The following is a 20,106-nucleotide window of genomic DNA, read 5'->3' as shown; positions in this document are numbered from 1 at the left end:
AAATTTCAGGGTGGTGGAATGACAACCACCTCCATGCATAGCCGGTTTCGCGACGCCAGCCTTTAACCACACCTGCGCTCATGCGAACCGAATGTACCTGACCAAGATCGCGTTAGAAGCATTTACACTCTCATAAATACACCACATTTGCGCTAGGCCGTTAGGGGGATTTCAGTGGCGCCCCTACAGGCAGTGCTCGAGGCGTACAGCGAGCCGGTGTGTGCGTGGGAAACGTTTGGTTTTCCTCGTAACTGTAATCGCTGTGTGGCGTACTTGTCTGCTCTTTACTTGTACTTTATTTTACTTGTACTTGTATTTTACTTGTCTGCGTACTTGCCCGGCCTTGCAACCAATCCCTTATTTAAACACTTTACTCCGTGTTTTACTAATCTGAAACATTCTAAGGTGTTTTTGAAGAAGATTACGCACGTTACACTGTATTGGTGTAGTCAGATGGGGTGTTTCAGGGTCAGAACCTTCCCCTTCCTTGAAATTTATGCATGCAGAAAAATGACAGATTCTTTGCGCATCCAGCACCGTCTCTCTCTCTTTTATTTTTTTTGCCGAGTAGCGTATAACACCACCTGAAATATACTTGTATTTCTGGCTACTCCACTGTCACACTGAGACGCATACGCTGCTTCTCAATCCTTTTCATATTTAATCTCGCAAGGGGGATCATATTTTTTCTTGTTTTGTAATGTGCAAGTTGTAGTTTTTCTTCCCAACGTTTCGATAATTTTGTCGTATAATTTTTTCCTCATGAAGAACGGCTAAGAAAAACCAGTACCTAAAGTATATATGATATCGGGAAACGGCACACATAATTGGCTTCCTTGCTTTCGTTCTCACCTTACCAGCTGCTGTTAAACTTTGTCCCAAATCTTGCACGTTTTACATTACCATTGACGTTGAGTTGGAAAGTGGCCTAGTTACTAAAATTGTCGTTATAACTTCCTACAGAAATAACAAGAGACGTTTTCCAATGAGATTTCATAACAAAACCCACGGAAAGTCGGTCATAATCACGGGACAATTTATGGAGGACTTCGCAGAAAATCCCACGCTATTACTTTAACTACCATAGTCTGTAAAAAAAGGCTTGTTATTTTTGTTTAAAGTTTGCCATTATACTACTGCTACAAATAATAAACGACCTCAAAACGTTCATGATTTCGATGATGATGAGTTCGTCTCAGTAGTAACTGCTACTAAACCAATAAATGTCTGTCGTGCTACGATAAATTTAACTCCGACTTTTCGTCGTTACTCGTATATCCGATCAGCAAACGTGCACGGCCTCCGAGGTGACGTCATGCAGACTGGCCAAGAGACTTCCGACGGCGAAACGACTTCCGATGGAACCAGCGGCGCCACGAACAGTGCCGGAACCGATGCAGCCGGAGCCGTCAGCGGCTCCCGCACCGCCAAGCCCCCTCCGCTCAGCGACAGCGCTCGGGTGATGCGCATGGCCATTCGCGCGCTACGGCTGCGCCTTGACAGGGCGAGCCGACGCATAACCGAGCTGAGCTACGACAATCAGGTGCGTCAACGCGCCGTGGTTATGAGCCCAACAGGAATAGCAGACCTGTTGTCGCCCCGGTGTTGTGCCCTCGAAGCCCTCGCAGTAACATAACTTCGACAACCATTATAGCCGCATTATGAGTAAGAAATGAGGCTGTCTGTTCGTATTTATGCTAGCCTTTCAAATGAAGCCGCCGGCGGTCGACGGAAAGATGCGAGAAGACAGTTTCTGGACTGCCAATAATATTCCGGTGAATGTTGGGAACGGCTCACCCCTGCAACTCTTCATGCGGCGAAGTAGCTCTGAGATAAGACTGGGCTTTCGGTGTGTTGACAAAGAACGTTCCGCCTTACCGATGCGGCCTGGAAAGTTGCCAGAATCTGCAACAAACTTGGAACGATTGGATGCAGAGCCTTCGGGGAAAGGGAAGTGTCCTGCACCGCGGAGGCGGGCTGAACATCGCTGTTGTTCCATCTTTGTTTCCCGACCAGAACTTCGCCAGACAGCTCATTAAAACATGCGGCATGTAAATACCCTTGGCGAAATTGTATAACGCTGTTGTAAAATTGCCTGCGTGGTTCGGGGTATAAGCATGAGCCTTTAAATCATGCATTCTTTGGCAGACGCTGTCGAGCCGGCTGACGTTCCTTCGCAGCGAGAACGCCAAGCTCCACCAGGCTCTGGACAAGGAGCGAGTCAAGCTGAGGACGGCGGCCAACGCCAGCACTGCGGGCGCAGGGGCCGACGCCTGTGTCAGTGGCCCCGGCACCGCCCCTGGCGCTGTGGAAAGCGGTGGCTCGCCCACCAGCGCCTCTGCCGCGAGATCCAGCTCTACGATGGCCGCGAGCCAGCCTGGCGCCAACGCTTCTTCTACGCTGACCGAACAGGTTCGTCCTTGTGCGGCTCCCTTCGAAGCGTATACGCACTCAGGGTGAAGCACGTGCAACGCCCAAAACAATTACCGCTTTATCAGATGTTCATTAGGACCGAGGCAGTGGATTTTAGAAAAGGCACCGAGCATCTAAACTATGTTACGGAGAGGATCGGAAGCATCGGCCGTTCTCGCAGAGAACGTGTGAGCTGTACAGAGTGGTGATGATGTGCTTTGTTTGGAAACAGAAAGGAAGTGCCAGATGGCTTCTAGGTATGCGGAGCATAGATTCATTTCAATTTATATCAAGTAGGCAATGTTAACTGTGTTTGAACTAATTACCTGCGATGCTTGCAGTACTTTAAACCCTTTTGTAGCATGTAGAATAGTATCAGAATAGTATCAATAATTGGTTTGTTGATGCAGTCACATAATTCTTTGTAAAGTTATTCTACTGTACAAGAAGGGATTGGTCGATCATATTAAAATATCAAATGTTAAACCTGGGCAGTATTTAAATATGTGCGTGTTTGCTTCCAAGGCCACAGAGGCAGCGCTTTTGAGTTACATGTGATAGAAAAATGTATAGTGAGTAACCGATTTCATCGGTGCTTAAGTGAGCAAAGACGGCCTAGTAGGCGAGCTTAGTGTGGCGTAATTCACAATGTCTAATGGAATCCGCGTGCAGCGAGGATATAAAACGAGTTCGCCCCAGGGCTGCACCGTTTTGGTTGAGGATCAAAAAAGCAGGGGACAAGCTCTTTACGTGTGGTACGACCCGGGGCAGTTCCATTGGAGTTTTGGGTCGGTCGATTGTCCCAGCCTCACTGCTGTTAAAATGATTTCGAAGCGAGCACGACCACGCCTGCAACTGGCCGAATGCCCCCTCCGGCTACCACAAGGCAACATTTACGCCTCAAAAAACCGTCTCTGTCGCTGTAAATCCAACTACTGCTTCCAGCAATGTCGTCACTGTGATAACAGGCACTTTACAATTGCCAGAGTGTGTGGTCGATTTTCTAGTTCTTTCTTAGTCAGAAGTAGAGCCATGTTAGAGAGTATATCGACCGATTGTGTTCTTTCTCCTCCCTCACCACGCAGTATGTACGCTAATACAATGTGTACTGTTTTAGAGCTAAGGCTTTACTACTTCCCGTCCCGTAAGGTCATCGTGTAGCTATGACCTCGAACTATAGTGAACTAGAATACTTCACTATACTCGAACTGCCGAAGCGCCACATCACGACGTCACGACACACGTTTCGCTGCGGAACAGCGTCGCAGCAGAGCTTGCTCTGAGCCATGCCGCTAGGATACCACGTGACTACGCGAGGTTTAACCGCTGCTTCGCCGGCGGCTGATCACTCAGTCTTGCAATGAAGTGTGCACCGCGTGGGTCGTGCGCTTCAGTATCCCAACCTTCATGAAACACGGCGTGCACAGTTTATGCAAAACCAAGATAACGATATTTTGCGGTCGTGATAACGAGGCTTATAAGGGCTAAAATTGAACAGTTTTTCGGAAAATGCTCATACACACTCCTGTCAAACCCGAAAGCAGGAAACCTGGTCTCTGCCCACAGCCCACCCCGGCCGGTCGAGACTGCTGGTGGACGTGATGACCCCGTCCACGTCGTCGGCCTCACTGGAAGCCATCCTCGTTCCCTGGAGGCGCCTTTCTTCCCCGCCCCCGCTGCTCCCGTTGTCTCCGCAGCAGCCCACCGTGGCCATGATGTCTCCGCCGCCTCCGCCACCACTGCCTCTGGCGCCATCCGCGACGCCGTCCGCGCCTGTCTTGTGTCTCAGACGAGGAGCGCGGTCGACAGCTTCTCTCCAGGTGACGCGAGCTCTTCACTAGAGGGACCACCTTTTTTTGAACTACTCACAACCCTTCAAGGTTTAACTAAAATGCTTTGACGCATGCGGAATTTCGTTAAGCCGTTTAGGTGGTTCCTCAATTCCAATATTCGCTTCGGAAGTCAATTGTTGTACTTGTCGTTATAATGCGGTGCGCCGGGCTTAACATTTTACATAGGGCGCGACGACCACAAAATTGAACTGTCTGCTGAGAGCCGCTTGTTGTGATGTTTATGTGGGAGCGAATGGTAGTCGTATTTCGATCTGCGTCCACCTTTGATGCTCAACCCACTTCCTATTTTTCAATGAGTGACTTCTCCCCTTAATGATATGCGGTTCGTAAATGGCAGCCTACGCCCCTGTAGGCGTAACAAGGTGTACGAACCGGACATTCATGTTGCCACGTCATGTCTCGCAAGCGCAGCCTACTATAAATGAGGCGCTCGTTGCAGCGGTAGCTGCAAGACATAACAATTACCATATTGGGGGTAATCCATAACTTCATGTTACTTTGCTTTTAATGCAACAGCGACAGTTGCAGTTGCAGCAAAGTTTTAAATGCCTCAAGCACGTGTGCTTCACGTGGCACCATTCCTGTGCCGTTCATATTTGTGGACCGTAGAGGGCCTGCCTCTTGCATTTTTGCAAACTTTGGCATTTTGAGGGTTCCTTAGGTCTTTGGAGACAATTAACAATGGTGATATTTGACTGCCGTCGACTTGAAGCAAAATGGGCGACGCTGCTCGACTTTAAGTCAGGTGGATTGCGTCGATAAACAAGCAACCACTCATAGTGGCCGTGTCATCTGAATAACGTAAGTAACTGTTGCAGAACTGAGATTTAATTAGGCTCCAACCAATACAATGCAAAAAGGCAAAAACCCGACGTTTCGAAGCCGGCTCGGCTTCTTCTTCAGGGGTGACAGTGGCCACGCTGCAGCTGCGTCTTATAGTCTCACATTTGCTGGCCTCGCACAAAGCCCCTCGCTGCGGCACGTAATCCGTGTGTGTACTCCGAGGGGAGAGTGCCAAGCGAGCGGTTAACATTCCCAGGTGTGCGTTGAATATACCACGATTCGAGGAAAAGCCGCTTCCTCCAGTTCGTTTCCCTTTCGAGGATGGCCGTTCCGGAGAAGTCAATTTTGTGGTCGGCCACTTCGCAGTGTTCGGCGACTGCACTGCGGACTCTATTTTGTTTCCGGACGTCGTTCTTGTGTTGTCTAATCCTCTCCGGCAGGTTTTTGGTCTCACCGATGTACGAGGCGTTGCACCCCGCGCACGGGATGCGGTAGACGACCCCGGGTGCCTTCTCTATTGTCAGCCGGTCTTTGGGGCGGGGGATTAAGCGGCCTATAGTTGTCGAAGGCTTGTGGGCTATTTGTACTCCTACCCCTTTGAAAATGCGGGCCAAGGCCTCGCTTGTTCCTGGGATATACGGCACCGGCACGCGTTTCAGGGGTCCGGCGGTTGAAGTTCTTGGAGAGTTTGTCACCCTCTTCTGCTCTTTGCGGCGGGTCACGGAGTGAATGAACTTTTTCGGGTAGCCGTTTTTCTTGAGGTCCGCAAATACAAGGCTTACTTCTTTCTTACGTTCTGATTCGGACGAGCAAATTGCATCAGCTCTGTTAATTAAAGACGACACAACTGAGGCTTTGTGGTTAGCGGGGTGGGCCGAATTAAAATGAAGGTAGCGGCCGGTGTGCGTAGGCTTCCTGTGAACGGAGAACACCAGGTCCCTGCCTTCTCTCGTCGCTTGGGCGTCAAGAAAGGGAATGGAGCCGTCTCGTTCACATTCAACCGTGAACTGGATGGCGAGATGAACTGAATTTAGGCGTTTTTTCAGGCTGTCAACTGCGGAGGTCTTCACTATGCAGAAGCAGTCGTCTACATACCGAAGAAAAAGTTTTGGTTTCGGCCGGAAGGAGCTCAAAGCCTTCCCTTCCACGTGTTCCATCGTCAAGTTCGCCATTGTTACAGAGATGGCGGCCCCCATTGCGGTTCCAGTTTGTTGTTTGAAAATTTGCCCATTATGCGAAAAATATGTGCTGGCCAAGCAGAACTCGAGTAGGCGGCATATCTCGTCGGCAGTGAGCGGCGTCCTTTCTTTTAGGGTTGCGTCATTTTCGAGGGCAGTTCGGGCCGCGGATACAGCCAGCGGTACAGGAACACTAGTGAACAATGACACGACGTCGAACGAGACCAGGCTCTCGTCTTCGTCAATGCACACCTGTGACGCAAGTTGCACGAAGTGTCTGGAGTTGCGTACATGAGTCGCGGTCTTCCCGGCGAGGGGGGCGAGGATGCGGTGCAGGAAATTTGAAAGGGCTCGGCACGGGGATGATGTGAAGTCTACGATCGGGCGAAGGGGGGCGCCAGGTTTGTGGATCTTCGGTAATCCGTAGAAACTAGGTGCGGAGCCGTTTCGACAGATCAAGCGAAGGTATAGAATTTTTTGTTCCGGGTGGTTCTTGAAAATCGCCGCGAGTAACTTGTTCAGCTGCGTCTGCGTTTGGTTTGTAGGATCCCTCTTTAACTTCGTATACGCGTCTCCGTCCAAGAGAGCCGAAACCTTCCGGTCGTAGTCCTGACGGTCTAACACCACCGTCGAGTTGCCCTTGTCGGCAGGTAGGATGACAATGCTTTCGTCTTTTCGAAGTTCCTGGAGTGCTCGGTTTTCCTCTGCGGTCAAATTTTTTCCCATTTTAAGCGGCAATTTCGATAGGAGGCCAATCGATTTAAGTCTTATTTCATCTCGGGCGTGCGGCTGTACTTGTTGAACGGCTTCCTCTACCGCGGCAACGACCTTTGCAAGGGGGGGGGGGGGGGGGCTCGTAGCCACATTGTAGCTGTGTCCTTTGGCCAGAACAGAAGTTTGCTCTTGAGTGAGAGTGCGGGATGACAGGTTGGTCTCAAAACCTTGATCTTGGGCAATTTGGGGCGAGGGCCTTATCGACAAACAAGAAAGTTTCTTATCTTGCGTGATCCGGTGCTTGTCCGCAGTCGATGCCGCCACGCTGTCAGCAAACTCGTCGACGGAGGCCATCAGTCCGGGGATGCGGTGCTCCAGTTGGCGCTTGGCAAAGAACAGGTCCAGTTCTTTCTTCCTGATGGCGGCGTTGCATTCGTGGAGGCGGGCATTGACGAGTATATCCCAGGAACAAGCGAGGCCTTGGCCCGCATTTTCAAAGCGGTAGGAGTACAAATAGCCCACAAGCCTTCGACAACTATAGGCCACTTAATCCCCCGCCCCAAAGACCGGCTGACAATAGAGAAGGCACCCGGGGTCGTCTACCGCATCCCGTGCGCGGGGTGCAACGCCTCGTACATCGGTGAGACCAAAAACCTGCCGGAAAGGATTAGACAACACAAGAACGACGTCCGGAAACAAAATAGAGTCCGCAGTGCAGTCGCCGAACACTGCGAAGTGGCCGACCACAAAATTGACTTCTCCGGAACGGCCATCCTCGAAAGGGAAACGAACTGGAGGAAGCGGCTTTTCCTCGAATCGTGGCATATTCAACGCACACCTGGGAATGTTAACCGCTCGCTTGGCACTCTCCCCTCGGTGTACACACACGGATTACGTGCCGCAGCGAGGGGCTTTGTGCGAGGCCAGCAAATGTGAGACTATAAGACGCAGCTGCAGCGTGGCCACTGTCACCCCTGAAGAAGAAGCCGAGCCGGCTTCGAAACGTCGGGTTTTTGCCTTTTTGCATTGTATTGGTTGGAGCCTAATTAAATCTCAGTTCAGTAACTTCCTAACCAGACAGAAGTCTGTCGAAATGTTCACTTTCAAGTAACTGTTGCAGTGTCGCCTTGTAGAATTATGGGCTTCCTCGCAGGTTATTGCAGGAGTGACGTAGACAGGCGTCTTCTGAAGGGAAAGGTGTACTTCAGGAGCACCATCCAAGGGTGCAGGACTCTGTTGATTATGCAGAATAGTATCCGGCATTGCTCTCAAAGCGCGTGCTTTATATGCATCTTACTCATGTGCTTATGACGGGACGGGCGGCTTCGTCCTGAAAAATCCCGTCACAGGGTCTTTCCGCGTCTTTCTCCTCCATGAGTTTCCCTCCCTCTCCACTTCTGAAACTCGCAGCTGTTCAAATTCGCCACATGTCCCCCATCGCATAGCAAAGCAACTAATCCGGTGGGAGAAATGTCGCGGTTCACCAAATGTCTAAAATCAATATAGTTCTTTGCGACTTCAAAAACTACAAAAAATTTCTTAGCTCCAGAAGTGTTACAGAACACCGCTCAGACTAAAGCTGACCTCACTCTCTAGCGTTTTTTAGCGCCTGCCCGATGGAAGGCCCCTCACTGCCCGCAGAGTATCGCTGACTGATGAATCTAAGACTACTATTGTCGAAGGTCAGTGAAGTAAAAAAATGGCGCAGCTCGCCCTATTGGTGCAAGGCTAGATAAAAAGCTCAGCTAGCTTCTCCCTACACTGGCAGTAAATCCCACGACAGAGAGAACAGCCGGACCGCTGCAGTCCAAAGCCGTTTTGGACGGCACTGTAAAGCAAAGATCATTAAAGTATGCACAGTTTTTTACTCAACAGCAACCGTCTTCATTCCTTTCGTCGTCGTCCTCCGACGGCACAGCCGAGTAGGGTACATCTAGTAGTGTGTCCTCGCCTCGGTAGACCTACACTTCTTCGTCAGCTGATCTGGTAGCCTTCTTCCGTGTGTGAATTGTGAAAGGATGGCTTGACAGATTCGTTATCGCCGTCTTCGGCGCGACGTACCCGTGGCGCGCCGGTCACTACACGATGAGGGCGAAGGCGGGAGCTCCTCTGGTTGCGTATGCCCTGCCCACGCACAGGCCTGGATGACGCCGTGCGGTCACCGCAAGGCGTGGGCTGACATACTAGTGGGGTTTTCGGTTTACGGCGGACAGATTTGTGCCGGCCTTAAGAACTGTCTTGTTAATATATTCCTATGACGTTTACTGGATACGACAAAGTTTACACTGCCTTAGGTGCTGTATTATACAAAGAAGCTGTATACGTTGCAAAGGTTGCAGGATTGATAATGTTCGCGAACATATACCCGCATGGGCATGGGGAGTCCTGTGTTTATTCTAGTGACGCTATTGGATGGCTACGTATAGTTATGACTCGCGATGAGCGGCGTGCCTACGAAGAGCGATGAAGGGAACAGACAGGCCATGGTAATATGCTGGGCACTGTGCGAGAAGCTGCCATACAGGTCGAACAGCGGGTGTCACATGCTCCGGTGATAGTCGTCGGTGACCGCAATGCGGATGCCCGCAAGCTAAACGTGAAGCGGTCCTTACACTGCGTGTTACAACAGTTTGAACTACAACACAATGGTCCCCATCAACCCTCCACTGAACATAGGACCACCATAGGCCGTATCCTTTCCTGTATTTACAAAACACCTCTCGGAGTTGTAATATCGTTGCATCCAAACCTGACTAAACGCTGTTCGTCCAGTTAGTGTGGTAGAACCGCGAACTGCCATACTATAATAATTCACATCAAACTACGATTGTGTATAGCTCATGTACAGAATCAACCCGCCCCCCCCCCCTTAAAAAAAACTATGGACTCTTTACCCACAAGACGATAATGACACCGACCATGGGGATTATCTGCTTGACGAACGAGAGACGGAATTGTGATCTCCACTGCGTATACAATGAAAATCTCCAGGCCCACGAAATTGTGATATCAACCATGCAGTCTGCAAAAGATCGGCCATGCATGATGATACTACCCCTCTAGTAATTTTTGAAACTTTAAGATGGACATTTCAAAACCAGGCAAGAAACTGTTCGCCCGGTTTTGGACAGAAAGGTTTGTATTGTGGAGGCACGTAATGCCGAAGGCCTTCAACTGCTCAACAATCGACGTGTTTACATTTAACTTTGGCCAGAATCTCTGCGACGTCGGATCCAAACGAGTCAGTCTGTATATCTGAGTATTCAGAGAGCTATGGTCCTATATACTCTATTTCAAATGATGAAAATAAAACCATGCAACCTTGCTTAACCCTGTGTGATGTGGTACAGTTTCGCACAGTGAATGGTTCCTTATAACTTTGTCCCTTTTTGGTGCGTGTTCTATAATTCTTTAAATATAAAATGACATGGCCTCACCACTATTCTCAGTTGCACTCAGCACTCTTTCGGTAGACGATTGTGAATAATGGTTTCGCAAATGCACCTGGCCTAGCCCGAAAGCGCTCAATGAATGTATGCGTGTCCAATTTTTCTAGGACGCATCCGATGGCCCATTCTTCGCGTTCACGGACATCTTCGAAGATGGCTCCACGGAAGAATCGATCAGCGTCAACGCTCCCGGCTCCAGAAACGGTACCGAACCAACAGAGCGCTGGGTTACTCTTCGATACGGGCGAATAAGTATTCTTGTTAGGATTTTAACTTCTTCTTTAGGGGCGTGATAACCGCAAAGAAGAGTACACTGGAGTAAATGATGAGTCTAGAATGTCGGTGCAACACCGCTGACCTACTCGCCGTGAACACCCTAATGCTGCTACAGCACCAGCACTACAGGAGCCGGGGCACTCGCTATGGATGTTCCTGATCTTGATTCGGAATGAAGGGCCCGCTGAATAAACAGAGATAGGAAGAACGACAAGAGGTTGTAGGTGGAAGTTCTTTTGTAGGTAAACAGGAATCTCAAAAACCCGAAAAAAAAGGGGAGGACAACATGCTTCTCTGGTTGGAACCCAACCCACGCATTTCGATTTACCTGCGAGAAGTTTAACAATTAATTGAACCGGAAGGCTATTTTATCCCCCTCGTTTCTTTTTCTTGTGCATGTCTGCCAATGAAACTGTATCCTACGCGAATTGACGGTAGCCAGCGCCGCTTCGACTACTTATGACCAGCCGCATGTATATAGCGATTGCTACGGTTGTAGCAGTCTTGGTGACACAGATAGCCTAAGAGGATTCCCCGCCAGTATACCCCTCCTGACTTATCGTAGAGCCAGGTTTTCGTCTGAATAATCTGCTTTGTAATTTCTTAGCTTTTCAAATTGTTCATTTTTAGGTTTAGTCGTTGCGGGCACTTCATTGTTAAATACCATAACAAACCACTCCAAAGGGTCATCATTAGAACTTGATTTGTTGCAAATTTATACTCCTCTAGCTTGCATTTCTTCCGCATTACCCGGTGTTTCATCTGGACCACGTCATAGACGCTGCGCTGCGCCCACGGAGCGCTCTGCAGGCGCGACGCTGCTCGCACGGAGCAGCATCGTGCTGCTCGCACGTGAACGTGCTGCGTTCACGTTTGTGAACTTACGCATGGTCATCAGCTCTCAACCGAAGCATTTCTACGTGGGATAAACACCATCATAACGTCCTATGTGCCGCCAAAGATGTGATCGAACGGGGCATCGCAGCCAACGTCCCAGAATTTTCGAAGAGGGTGGTGCAAAAAAGCGGCGCTTTGGGATGCATCGCGTTGACGCAATGATGTCCGTTAACTAAGAAAAAACCCTAATCCACGGACTTAACACAGTAGAAACACAATACATTTCAACCATTATTGCGGGAGGAAGAAGAAAGGTTCCACAAAAGAGAAAATAGGCAGCTTATCCACAAAAGAGAAAATAGCCTTTAGCATATCGTTACCGTGTTTGCGTTACCGTTTCCCGTGTTACCGGAAGCTCTGGCGACGGTGAAGCCTGTGCCGGTAAGTTACCGTTCGCGGTAACTCTCGCGCTCCGCAGTTACTCCCGCAAACACGGTGAACAGTAACGTAAACACGGTAACGATATGGTAAAACTGCCTAATGATCTGGTAATAATACCGATGGAAAGCGAAAAGAGATGTAATGTGTGTATTTCCGCTCGAGTGCGCGTTTGTTAACCTGAAATTGGTTTTCAGATCTTGTGTTCTTGGGAATTATTCGGACACCGGGTTTGGCCCTGATAATTCAAGGCAGAAGCTCCTATAAAAACAAGCGAACAATTTTGCTTTGCGCGGCGTGGTCCCTTCACTGCGCATTCCCACAACGGCACCTTGACAGCGAAAGACAATTCGAAGCAAATCCAGCCACCTCTGCTAATGCAGTTGACATTTGAACCTGCATGTCTGTCGCGGTCCCGTGACCCAGTAACTTCTGTAAGAGGCCCTGCTACTGCTTAGTAAACTCTATTTTGGTAAATTTCCCCTCACGTAGCATTTTGAGTAATCTTGATGACGGTATTGGCGACACCGCGGACCCCAAGCCCCCAAACATAAGTTGTAACCTACTGTGACGATGTGTTTATAGGTGGCGGTATAAGAAACTACGAAAGATGGCGGTCGGAGTCGTGGTCAAGCTCCGGCTGATGGGCTCCCTGTCTGTTTATCAGGCAGGGGGCTCCTGGACCTCTTCCGCTATCAGGGAAAGGCTGCGGAAGAAAGTACCCCCATTCCACACCGAAGTATCTTTTCCTCCTTTGCCAACCTTAAGCTTCCCCGAACAGGATAATTATTCCCGATTTCTTATCACGGAATCCCTCAATCTATCCCACCCTCTTGCAATGCAGTCAGTCTTCTTGATAGCAAAAGATCTTGAAGCTATAATTGAAACACTGTATAAGGCTAAATATCAAAGGACCCGCGAAGTCCTTGTCGAGGTAAACGACAAGCAGCAGGCCACAGAGTTTCTAGCTCAGACTTCAATGGTTGATCTGGACATCCGGGTCACAGCCCACCGGAGCCTCAACAGCTCGCAGGGTGTGATCTCTAAGCCAGATCTGCTGAAAGCATAGGATGCAGATCTCCTGGGGGCTTGAAGAATCAGGGCGTCACGGCCTTGAGGCGCATCACCATCCACAGAGATAACAAAGAATTTCTCACCCAGCACATAATCCTTACGTTTAACCTGTCGGCACTTTTACAATATATGAATGCAGGCTTTATTCGGTGCTCCATTGGCTCCATCCGTCCTTAAATCCCTAACCCACGGCTCTGTTTTAAGTGCCAGCATATCGGGCTCGGTATACGCTCTTGCCGTGGCCGAACAACGTGTGCAAAATGCGCGGCACATCACCCCACTGATAATTGTCCATCCGACACCTTTACTTGTGTGAACTGCCGGAGACCACACGCGGCATACTCCCGCACTTGTGAAAAATTTCAACTTGAAGAAGCATCATTAACATCAGGGTCACCGAGAACATCACCTTCCCAGAGGGGCGAAAGAGGTTCGCCTCTTTCCCCCTTGGAAGTACGCCGAGACAGCTCGCTAGAGAGCGGAGCGGTGTCTGGTTTCGACGGCGACCCAGGTGAGCGAGGCTGATGTGGTCCCACCCCTACCCCCTGCTGGGTTGTCTACAGCAGCCCAAGCGCTCGCCACACCGCTTGCTGAGTCAGCAGCGGTTGTGGATGCAACAGTCTCTGTCGAAACCGATGCCACTCATGTCCTTGATCGCCGGACTCCAAAACACTGGAGGCCGCCGAGGAGATAGACACGGGGTGCTCCGCATCGTCCCCCCCCCCACTCCCCGCCGCACCACCCGTGCCACCTGTTTCTCTTCTGACGCCCTCGGTGGTCGCGGTTCGAACGAGGGGCTCCGGAAAGGGTGCCAAGTCCAGGGGGTTCGGTCCGCCGGGGAGCCCCCAAACATCTGACGAGGAGAAGAATACGTCGGACCTTTCCTATCTGCTTCGCAGCGGAAGGAGTGGGCCCTTCATCCAAACCTCTCGAGAAAGTAACAAAAACCTCCAAACCCACTCCAGTAGCTCTGAACATCTACTAATGGAAAGAGAAAATATCGTTCAATGGAACTGCAGACGCCTCCTTAATAACCTTGACGATGTGTACGGGATCGAGCATTCTAATCAGCCATGTGTAATGTGTGTCCAAGAAACACATTTAAATTGCAATCACACAAATTTCTTTAATAATTATATGGTATTCAGAAAGGACAGAGATGGCTGCACACACTCTTCGGGCGGTGTCGCCATAATCGCCCGGAAATCCTTAGCATGCATCCCTACCACTCCAAGCACTGTCTTTGAGGCGGTAGCAATACGCACAGTAATATTTATAGGTTGATAACGGTGTGCTCCACTTACATTCTTTCCGATTTTACACTTTCTAACTCTGATTTAAAGGCGCTGGTCGACCAGCTTCCCGAACCATACCTCCTCACAGGCGACCTGAATACCCGCTGCGGGGGCTTAGTAGCTAAGGCGTTGTGCTGCTGAGCATGAGGACACGGGTTGAATTCCCGATCGCGGCGGCCGCTTTTCTGATGTAGGCGAAAAACAAAAACGCCCGTATTTACGAGATTTCGGTGCACGTTAAGATCCCCAGGTGGTCAAAATTATTCCGGAACCCTCCACACGGCGCGTCTCTTCGCCTGCGTTGCGTCGGCGCGTTAAACTCTACAATAAATCAACGGGCGACTGAATGCGCACAATTCTCCTTGGGGCTCTTCTCGCACGGATGCCCGAGGTCGCCCGACCCAGAAGTTTTTAACATGCTCTGAAGCATGCCTTTCCAGCAAAAAGCAGCCTACATACCACAACTTAGGACACAACACATAGACATATTTTGACTTCGCTATTGGATTTGCAGTTCACTTTCTATCTCTTGAGTGGGACGTGGGCACAGACCCGTATGGCAGTGACCACTTCCCTACCTCAATAACATACATAGGCCCAAACAGTTCCACTTTCCCTAAATGGTTTAATGAAGGAAGAGCGAACTAGAGAACCGTTACGGAAACATCCAACCTACATCACACATGCATAAGACACCTACCCGTAGAACAGGCAACCCAACCACTCACGGTGCACATCATCGATGCCGCCGAAACGTCCATTGGCCACACCTCTGGTGCCCCGCGCAACCAGAGGAAATTGGGGGTGGAATGAGGACTGTAGACGAGAACGAGAGGCCCAGAACTAGGCGTCGGTATTCTTCGTTAGTACCCCACGTCCCATAACCTTATCTCCTTTAAACTGGCAAAAGCACTTGGGAAGCGTGTGAGCCGGAAGGAGAAAAGGGATTGTTGGCGCGCCTTCCTCACATCCAAAAACTCATACACAGACACACACAAGGCATGCACAAGAATACGGAAACTCAATGGACATCAGACACAGCCTGCCCCTGGTCAGTACAACAGGGGACACAGTGGAAGACCAGGCTAATGCACTCGCACATTTCCAACACGTGCCTAGTTCAGCAAACTACACAAACACTTTCATGCAACACGAAACATCGGCAGAGAAAAAGCCCTCCCATGACAAAGACAAATTAAAAACTCCTTACAACTCAGAATTTACAGTCTATGAGTTGGGGGCTGCGCTGAGCACATGTAAACCTTCAGCTTCAGGTGCAGGTAAGATTACATAAATCATGATACAACACCTACACTCAGACGCTCTTGAGACACCCCTACACCCATGCAACAAAATATGGCTTTCGGAGCAACTTCCAAGGTGTTGGAGGGAGGCCATTGTAGTGGATTTTCTGAATGAGGGGAAGGACCCATCCTCTCCTGCCAGCTATAAAACTATCGCCTTCACAAGCTGCTTGCGCAAGTTTCTCGAGAAGATAATAAACCGGAGACTCATGTACTACTTAGAGTACAACGGTCTTCTTGAGAGCTGCCAGGCAGGCTTAAGGGCGGGGCGATCCAACAATTATCAATTGGTTGCATATGAATCCCACATTAAAGATGCCTATGGGCATAAGCAATATTGCATGACGGCATTTTTTATATTGAAAATGCGTATGGTACCGCATGGCGCTACCGCATCCTTAGAGACCTCAAATAGTCTCGGTATATCAGGTAACATGCTGAACACTTCCCAGTTACCTGTCTAAACGAACATTTTGTGTCAGAGTCCGTTCAGCAGTATCAAACGTTGAAGTGCAGAAAGAAGAATGCCGTGCCTCAGGGTGGCGTTTTGAGTGGCACATTGTTTATATGTTTATAGTAGAGCTCTCTCCGAAAGGCATTGCTGCCGGCCACTTCAGCCTCATGTATGTAGATGGCGTTTGAAATATCTTTTAAATCATGTAACATGTTTATAAGTGAATGTCAGGTCCAGCAAGGGGTAAAAAAACTTGCTCGCTGGGCAGATGAAAATGTGTTTAAAACTTCATCCTGTAAAAAGTACCTGCGTTGTATTTTCAAAAATTCGTGGGATGAAAGTGGACCCTGACATTAACCTCCATGGCGACTCAATTCTTGTAAAAAAAGAAGACAAGTTTTTCGGTGGGGTCTTAGACGAAAAATTCATTCATTCCACACATCATACAACTCAAGCATAAATGCGTCAAGACGATAAACATTCTAAAACCTCCTCTCACACCAATCTTAAAGGTGCGGATAAGCAACGCCTTCGTGTTTTTACCGGTTTGGTGGGATCTCGTTTGGACTATGGGAGTGTGGTCTATGGGTCAAAAACAGCACTCAAAATGCTCGTCCCAATGCTGCACTTGGGGCTTCGCCTTTTGTGTGGGCGCACTCTCTACTAACCCTGTCCACAGTCTTAACGCAGAGTGTGACAATTGGTGCTTATCGCACCAGCGAACCTATGTTGACTCGTTCTACGCCTTTAAAATTTCATCAATGGATAACCATACTTTTAAACCTGTTTTCAAAGATACCTTCACATCCCAGATCCTTTTAAATCGCCCATTCATTTCTGCACCTTTCTCATTCAGAGTCAAAGAGCAGGTGTCTGAACTGCCTGTCTCCTTTTGAGATACCTCTAAAACATCCTAAAACATCCTGTAGCATGGTTTTACTCCCGTGGTTAGTTCACCCAGTGCTATGCAACTTGTCATTCGTAAAAAATCGAGAAAAATCGAGTTCCGGAACACGCAATTCTGCAGCACTTATTGTTTTACAGGATAAATATAGCTTTGCAGAATTTTACAGCGACGCGTCCAAATCATCCTCCACCGCGTGCTCTGCTGCGCACGGTCCCAATTTTACTGCAAGTAGAACTACGAATATCAATACCAGCATCTTGACTGAGGAGGCGTATGCCATCTCTTTTTGTGTTAAGTCATATTGAACATATTGTCCCTAAGTCTGTGATTTATACCGATTTGTTGAGTGTGGTGCAAGCATTGCAATCCACAAAGTCATCCAAAAACTACGTTGTTGAAAGTGATGAAGTAAATTCTGGGGGCGTAACCACATAACGCGTCAGTGCAGGGTCCTCAACCAGCGGAGGATACGGAACTAGTCACTCCTCTGTGTAACGACAAATGAATAGCGAAAGACGAGACTTGTTTATATAAGGTCTGTCGACAGTTTGCCGAACTCGTTATATGCTTTGTTACACCCTCCTAAGTATTTGCACTTTGTTGCCGACGCAAAAAAATCGGTCGCCATCCCGCCCTGCGAGAGTGGATGTCCAGCAAATCTATTGTAAACCACTACAAATGGTGATGGAGGAGGGTATGACATGTTTGCCATCTTCTCAGCCGGCTTTTCGGGTGTTAACACCTGATAAGGGTACAGTGTATCGGCACTCTTCTCTCCTATAGTTTTGTTCCGCCGCAATGATCATTGGCCAGTTCGCATTACGTGGCATTTGTTTACACTGCGGTGGTTCCTGTGCGCGATATTTTGTTGTTTATAAATTTTACTCGGTTAACTCTGGTAGACTTAGCTTGCCCCCCCTGCTCGGCGGCTGCACGCGACTTGCGTCCTTCCAAACACAAATCAACGATAACGCGTGTAACAGCATTTCAGCAGCAGAAGTGTGTCGAAAGATGCCGTTTTGCTGCATCATCGGTAGTGCTGTTCACAAACGATCCCATCGAATTTAACGGCGATGCCGTAGATGCGGCGATCTCGCAACACTGGTTAAAGACAAAATGGTCGCCGTTGCTGACTTGCGTGCCTCAGTGGCGTTACTCTATTACCCTACCTACTGACACTACGTTCGGCTTCTTTGGCGGCAAAAGCTGGGTCCTGCCTAGCCTGGCGCATCCGCTCTCCACCTTGGGCAAGAACTGTTCTAGTGACACTACTCCTTAGCCCTCAAAGGAAGATAATCTGCATACATAATTTTGCCAGAGACACATGGTGCGGGGTCCCATTCTTAACAGGCGCTTTGTCATCCATAATGCGGTTTCTAGGCTTCTTTTGTGGCTTCCTTAAACTAATTCTGAGCTCTGTGCTGTGTGCTCGATTAGCCTGACGCATGCGCTCGGTGTCTTAGGTATTGGCACCTTGCTGTTCTTGCCCACGGAGATCGGTTTTGCCTACGGCGATGAAACTGAGGGGGGTAAAGGTATACAGCTTTGCTGTAAAAATACGAAGTGAGCAAGTGGCAAGTGAAAACGGCAAAAAGCAAGTGTGATCCTGTACTTTTGTACAGGATCACTGTGATCCTGCAAGTGTGATCCTGTGCAAGTTAACTCATAGTTTAATCTTCCCATTCATGATCTACAACGGCCTAATACAGACATCTATGGCAAAGAAATTTTTCTGTTGCTGCGCGACGTTGCCTTGCAAAACCTAACGTAACTGTTGTGAAGGACATCTTTGGAGATGGACCATGGCAATGGCGTCGCTGAAGGGTCAGTCGCGTCTTTTTGGGTTTACCGATATATGTACTAGTACTGTTCTTGATACTGTGTTTTGATTTTAGCTGTGAGTGACGATTCCTGTGTTGTACTCTTATCGGCAGCGGCTTCCTCGGAGACGGTGCCCTTGTTGAGCACCGCAGTCAAGCAGGCCTCGTCGGACACCGCAGGGGCGAAATGTGATGAGGCGGCTACAGCACCGACAATGGCGCACGACGACGCACTGGTACCAGGAACGCCGCAGCAGAATCTTCTCGACCGGAACGGGATGAATACAGGCACCCCAACGCGAGAAGGTGCCAGGCTTCAGGACACAGACAAAGTGTACGAGCCCAAGTACAGCGTGTCCTTTTCGTCCCTGGACTAAGCCTGACTTGTGTCAAATCGGCAGCGCTGCGTTCCTGTCTCAAAACGGCATTGCGCCTTGTCCTAAAATCTTTCAGGTGATTTCGACATGCGGACAGATTGCGGCTCTTCCAGAGCTTGCGGAAGAACTTTCAGGAAGTCGCCGTGTCGATAAAGGACAAACATCTAATTATGGGCAAGGCTTTTGCTCCTCACCGTCCGGAACAAAATGCACGAGAGTAACTCGTGCTATTTTCCGGTGCTGGGGCTTCAAGCTGCCATGTAGCTAGTTAGAAGCGGCTAGTTGACGTTAAATACAAAAATTCTCCCTTTATGTATCAGTGCAATGACAATTACTCCTGCTATGCTTGATGACGCAATTGGGAAATTCAAGATGTGCAACAACAGGGTAAGTTAAGAAATTGGTGCTACCCTGGCATTGGCGTAAAGGGGGTGCTATCTGAGGACAATCCCAGACACTCCAGTGCCGTCCGCTGCTGCCCACTACCTATGCAGGTATGGATGAATTCTAAACGACTCGGCTCGGGTGAACTAGGGTGTAATTAGTGTAAGTTGGGGGGCGTTAACTCGTAAACTGTATTGGCCACAGCTCCCTTTGAGTTGGATGTTGCCACACTACAACTATAGTGTTGGCCGGACGGACGTTTTCCTGTGGCGCAAGCCCCTATAGTCTGGCGCTCAGGCTAATTCCAGGCTCATCCTTACGGTCTATCAATGTGCGCAAGTCTGCATTTGACCCCACCAGCCCCCACCACTGCCCCATCCCTGGCCCGTTCCCGCCATTCGTCTTCATCGCTAGCAATTCCGCTGCTTAGCAATAATGACTCCGTTACAGTATTAACAACACTTTCGCTGGCCCCTTATCAACGATGACATTACTGCAATCGGGACGTCGCAGCCAGTGGGGCGTAAGGCTGGCGGCCACCTCATTTTGAA

General features: G+C 49.3%; 1 protein-coding gene across 1 annotated transcript; it reads left to right on the top strand.

Moving 5' to 3' along the window:
- The first annotated feature begins 1,980 nt into the window (after nt 1-1,980).
- Nucleotides 1,981-19,337, top strand: LOC144149785 (uncharacterized). The gene is made up of 4 exons (XM_077681428.1): nt 1,981-2,412; nt 3,957-4,232; nt 10,497-10,593; nt 18,909-19,337. Exons 1-4 carry the CDS (start codon nt 2,362-2,364, stop codon nt 19,169-19,171), a joined length of 687 nt encoding a protein of 228 aa, XP_077537554.1. The 5' UTR covers nt 1,981-2,361; the 3' UTR covers nt 19,172-19,337.
- The last annotated feature ends 769 nt before the right edge of the window (nt 19,338-20,106 follow it).

The sequence above is a fragment of the Haemaphysalis longicornis genome, unplaced genomic scaffold, assembly GCF_048455015.1.
Source record: "Haemaphysalis longicornis isolate Haplotype H1 unplaced genomic scaffold, Haemaphysalis longicornis Haplotype H1 scaffold_8, whole genome shotgun sequence".
Taxonomy (NCBI): domain Eukaryota; kingdom Metazoa; phylum Arthropoda; class Arachnida; order Ixodida; family Ixodidae; genus Haemaphysalis; species Haemaphysalis longicornis.
Note: the sequence above shows the minus strand (reverse complement) of the source record. Positions and strands in the feature narration are given on the sequence as shown.

Bases quoted from the DNA above. Each gene is read 5' to 3' on its own strand.
- LOC144149785 (XM_077681428.1), top strand. From the start codon at position 2,362: ATGGCCGCGAGCCAGCCTGGCGCCAACGCTTCTTCTACGCTGACCGAA. The intron at 4,233-10,496 runs GTGACGCGAGCT...CAATTTTTCTAG, and splicing joins GGTCGACAGCTTCTCTCCAG to GACGCATCCGATGGCCCATT. The intron at 10,594-18,908 runs GTACCGAACCAA...TCTTATCGGCAG, and splicing joins CGCTCCCGGCTCCAGAAACG to CGGCTTCCTCGGAGACGGTG.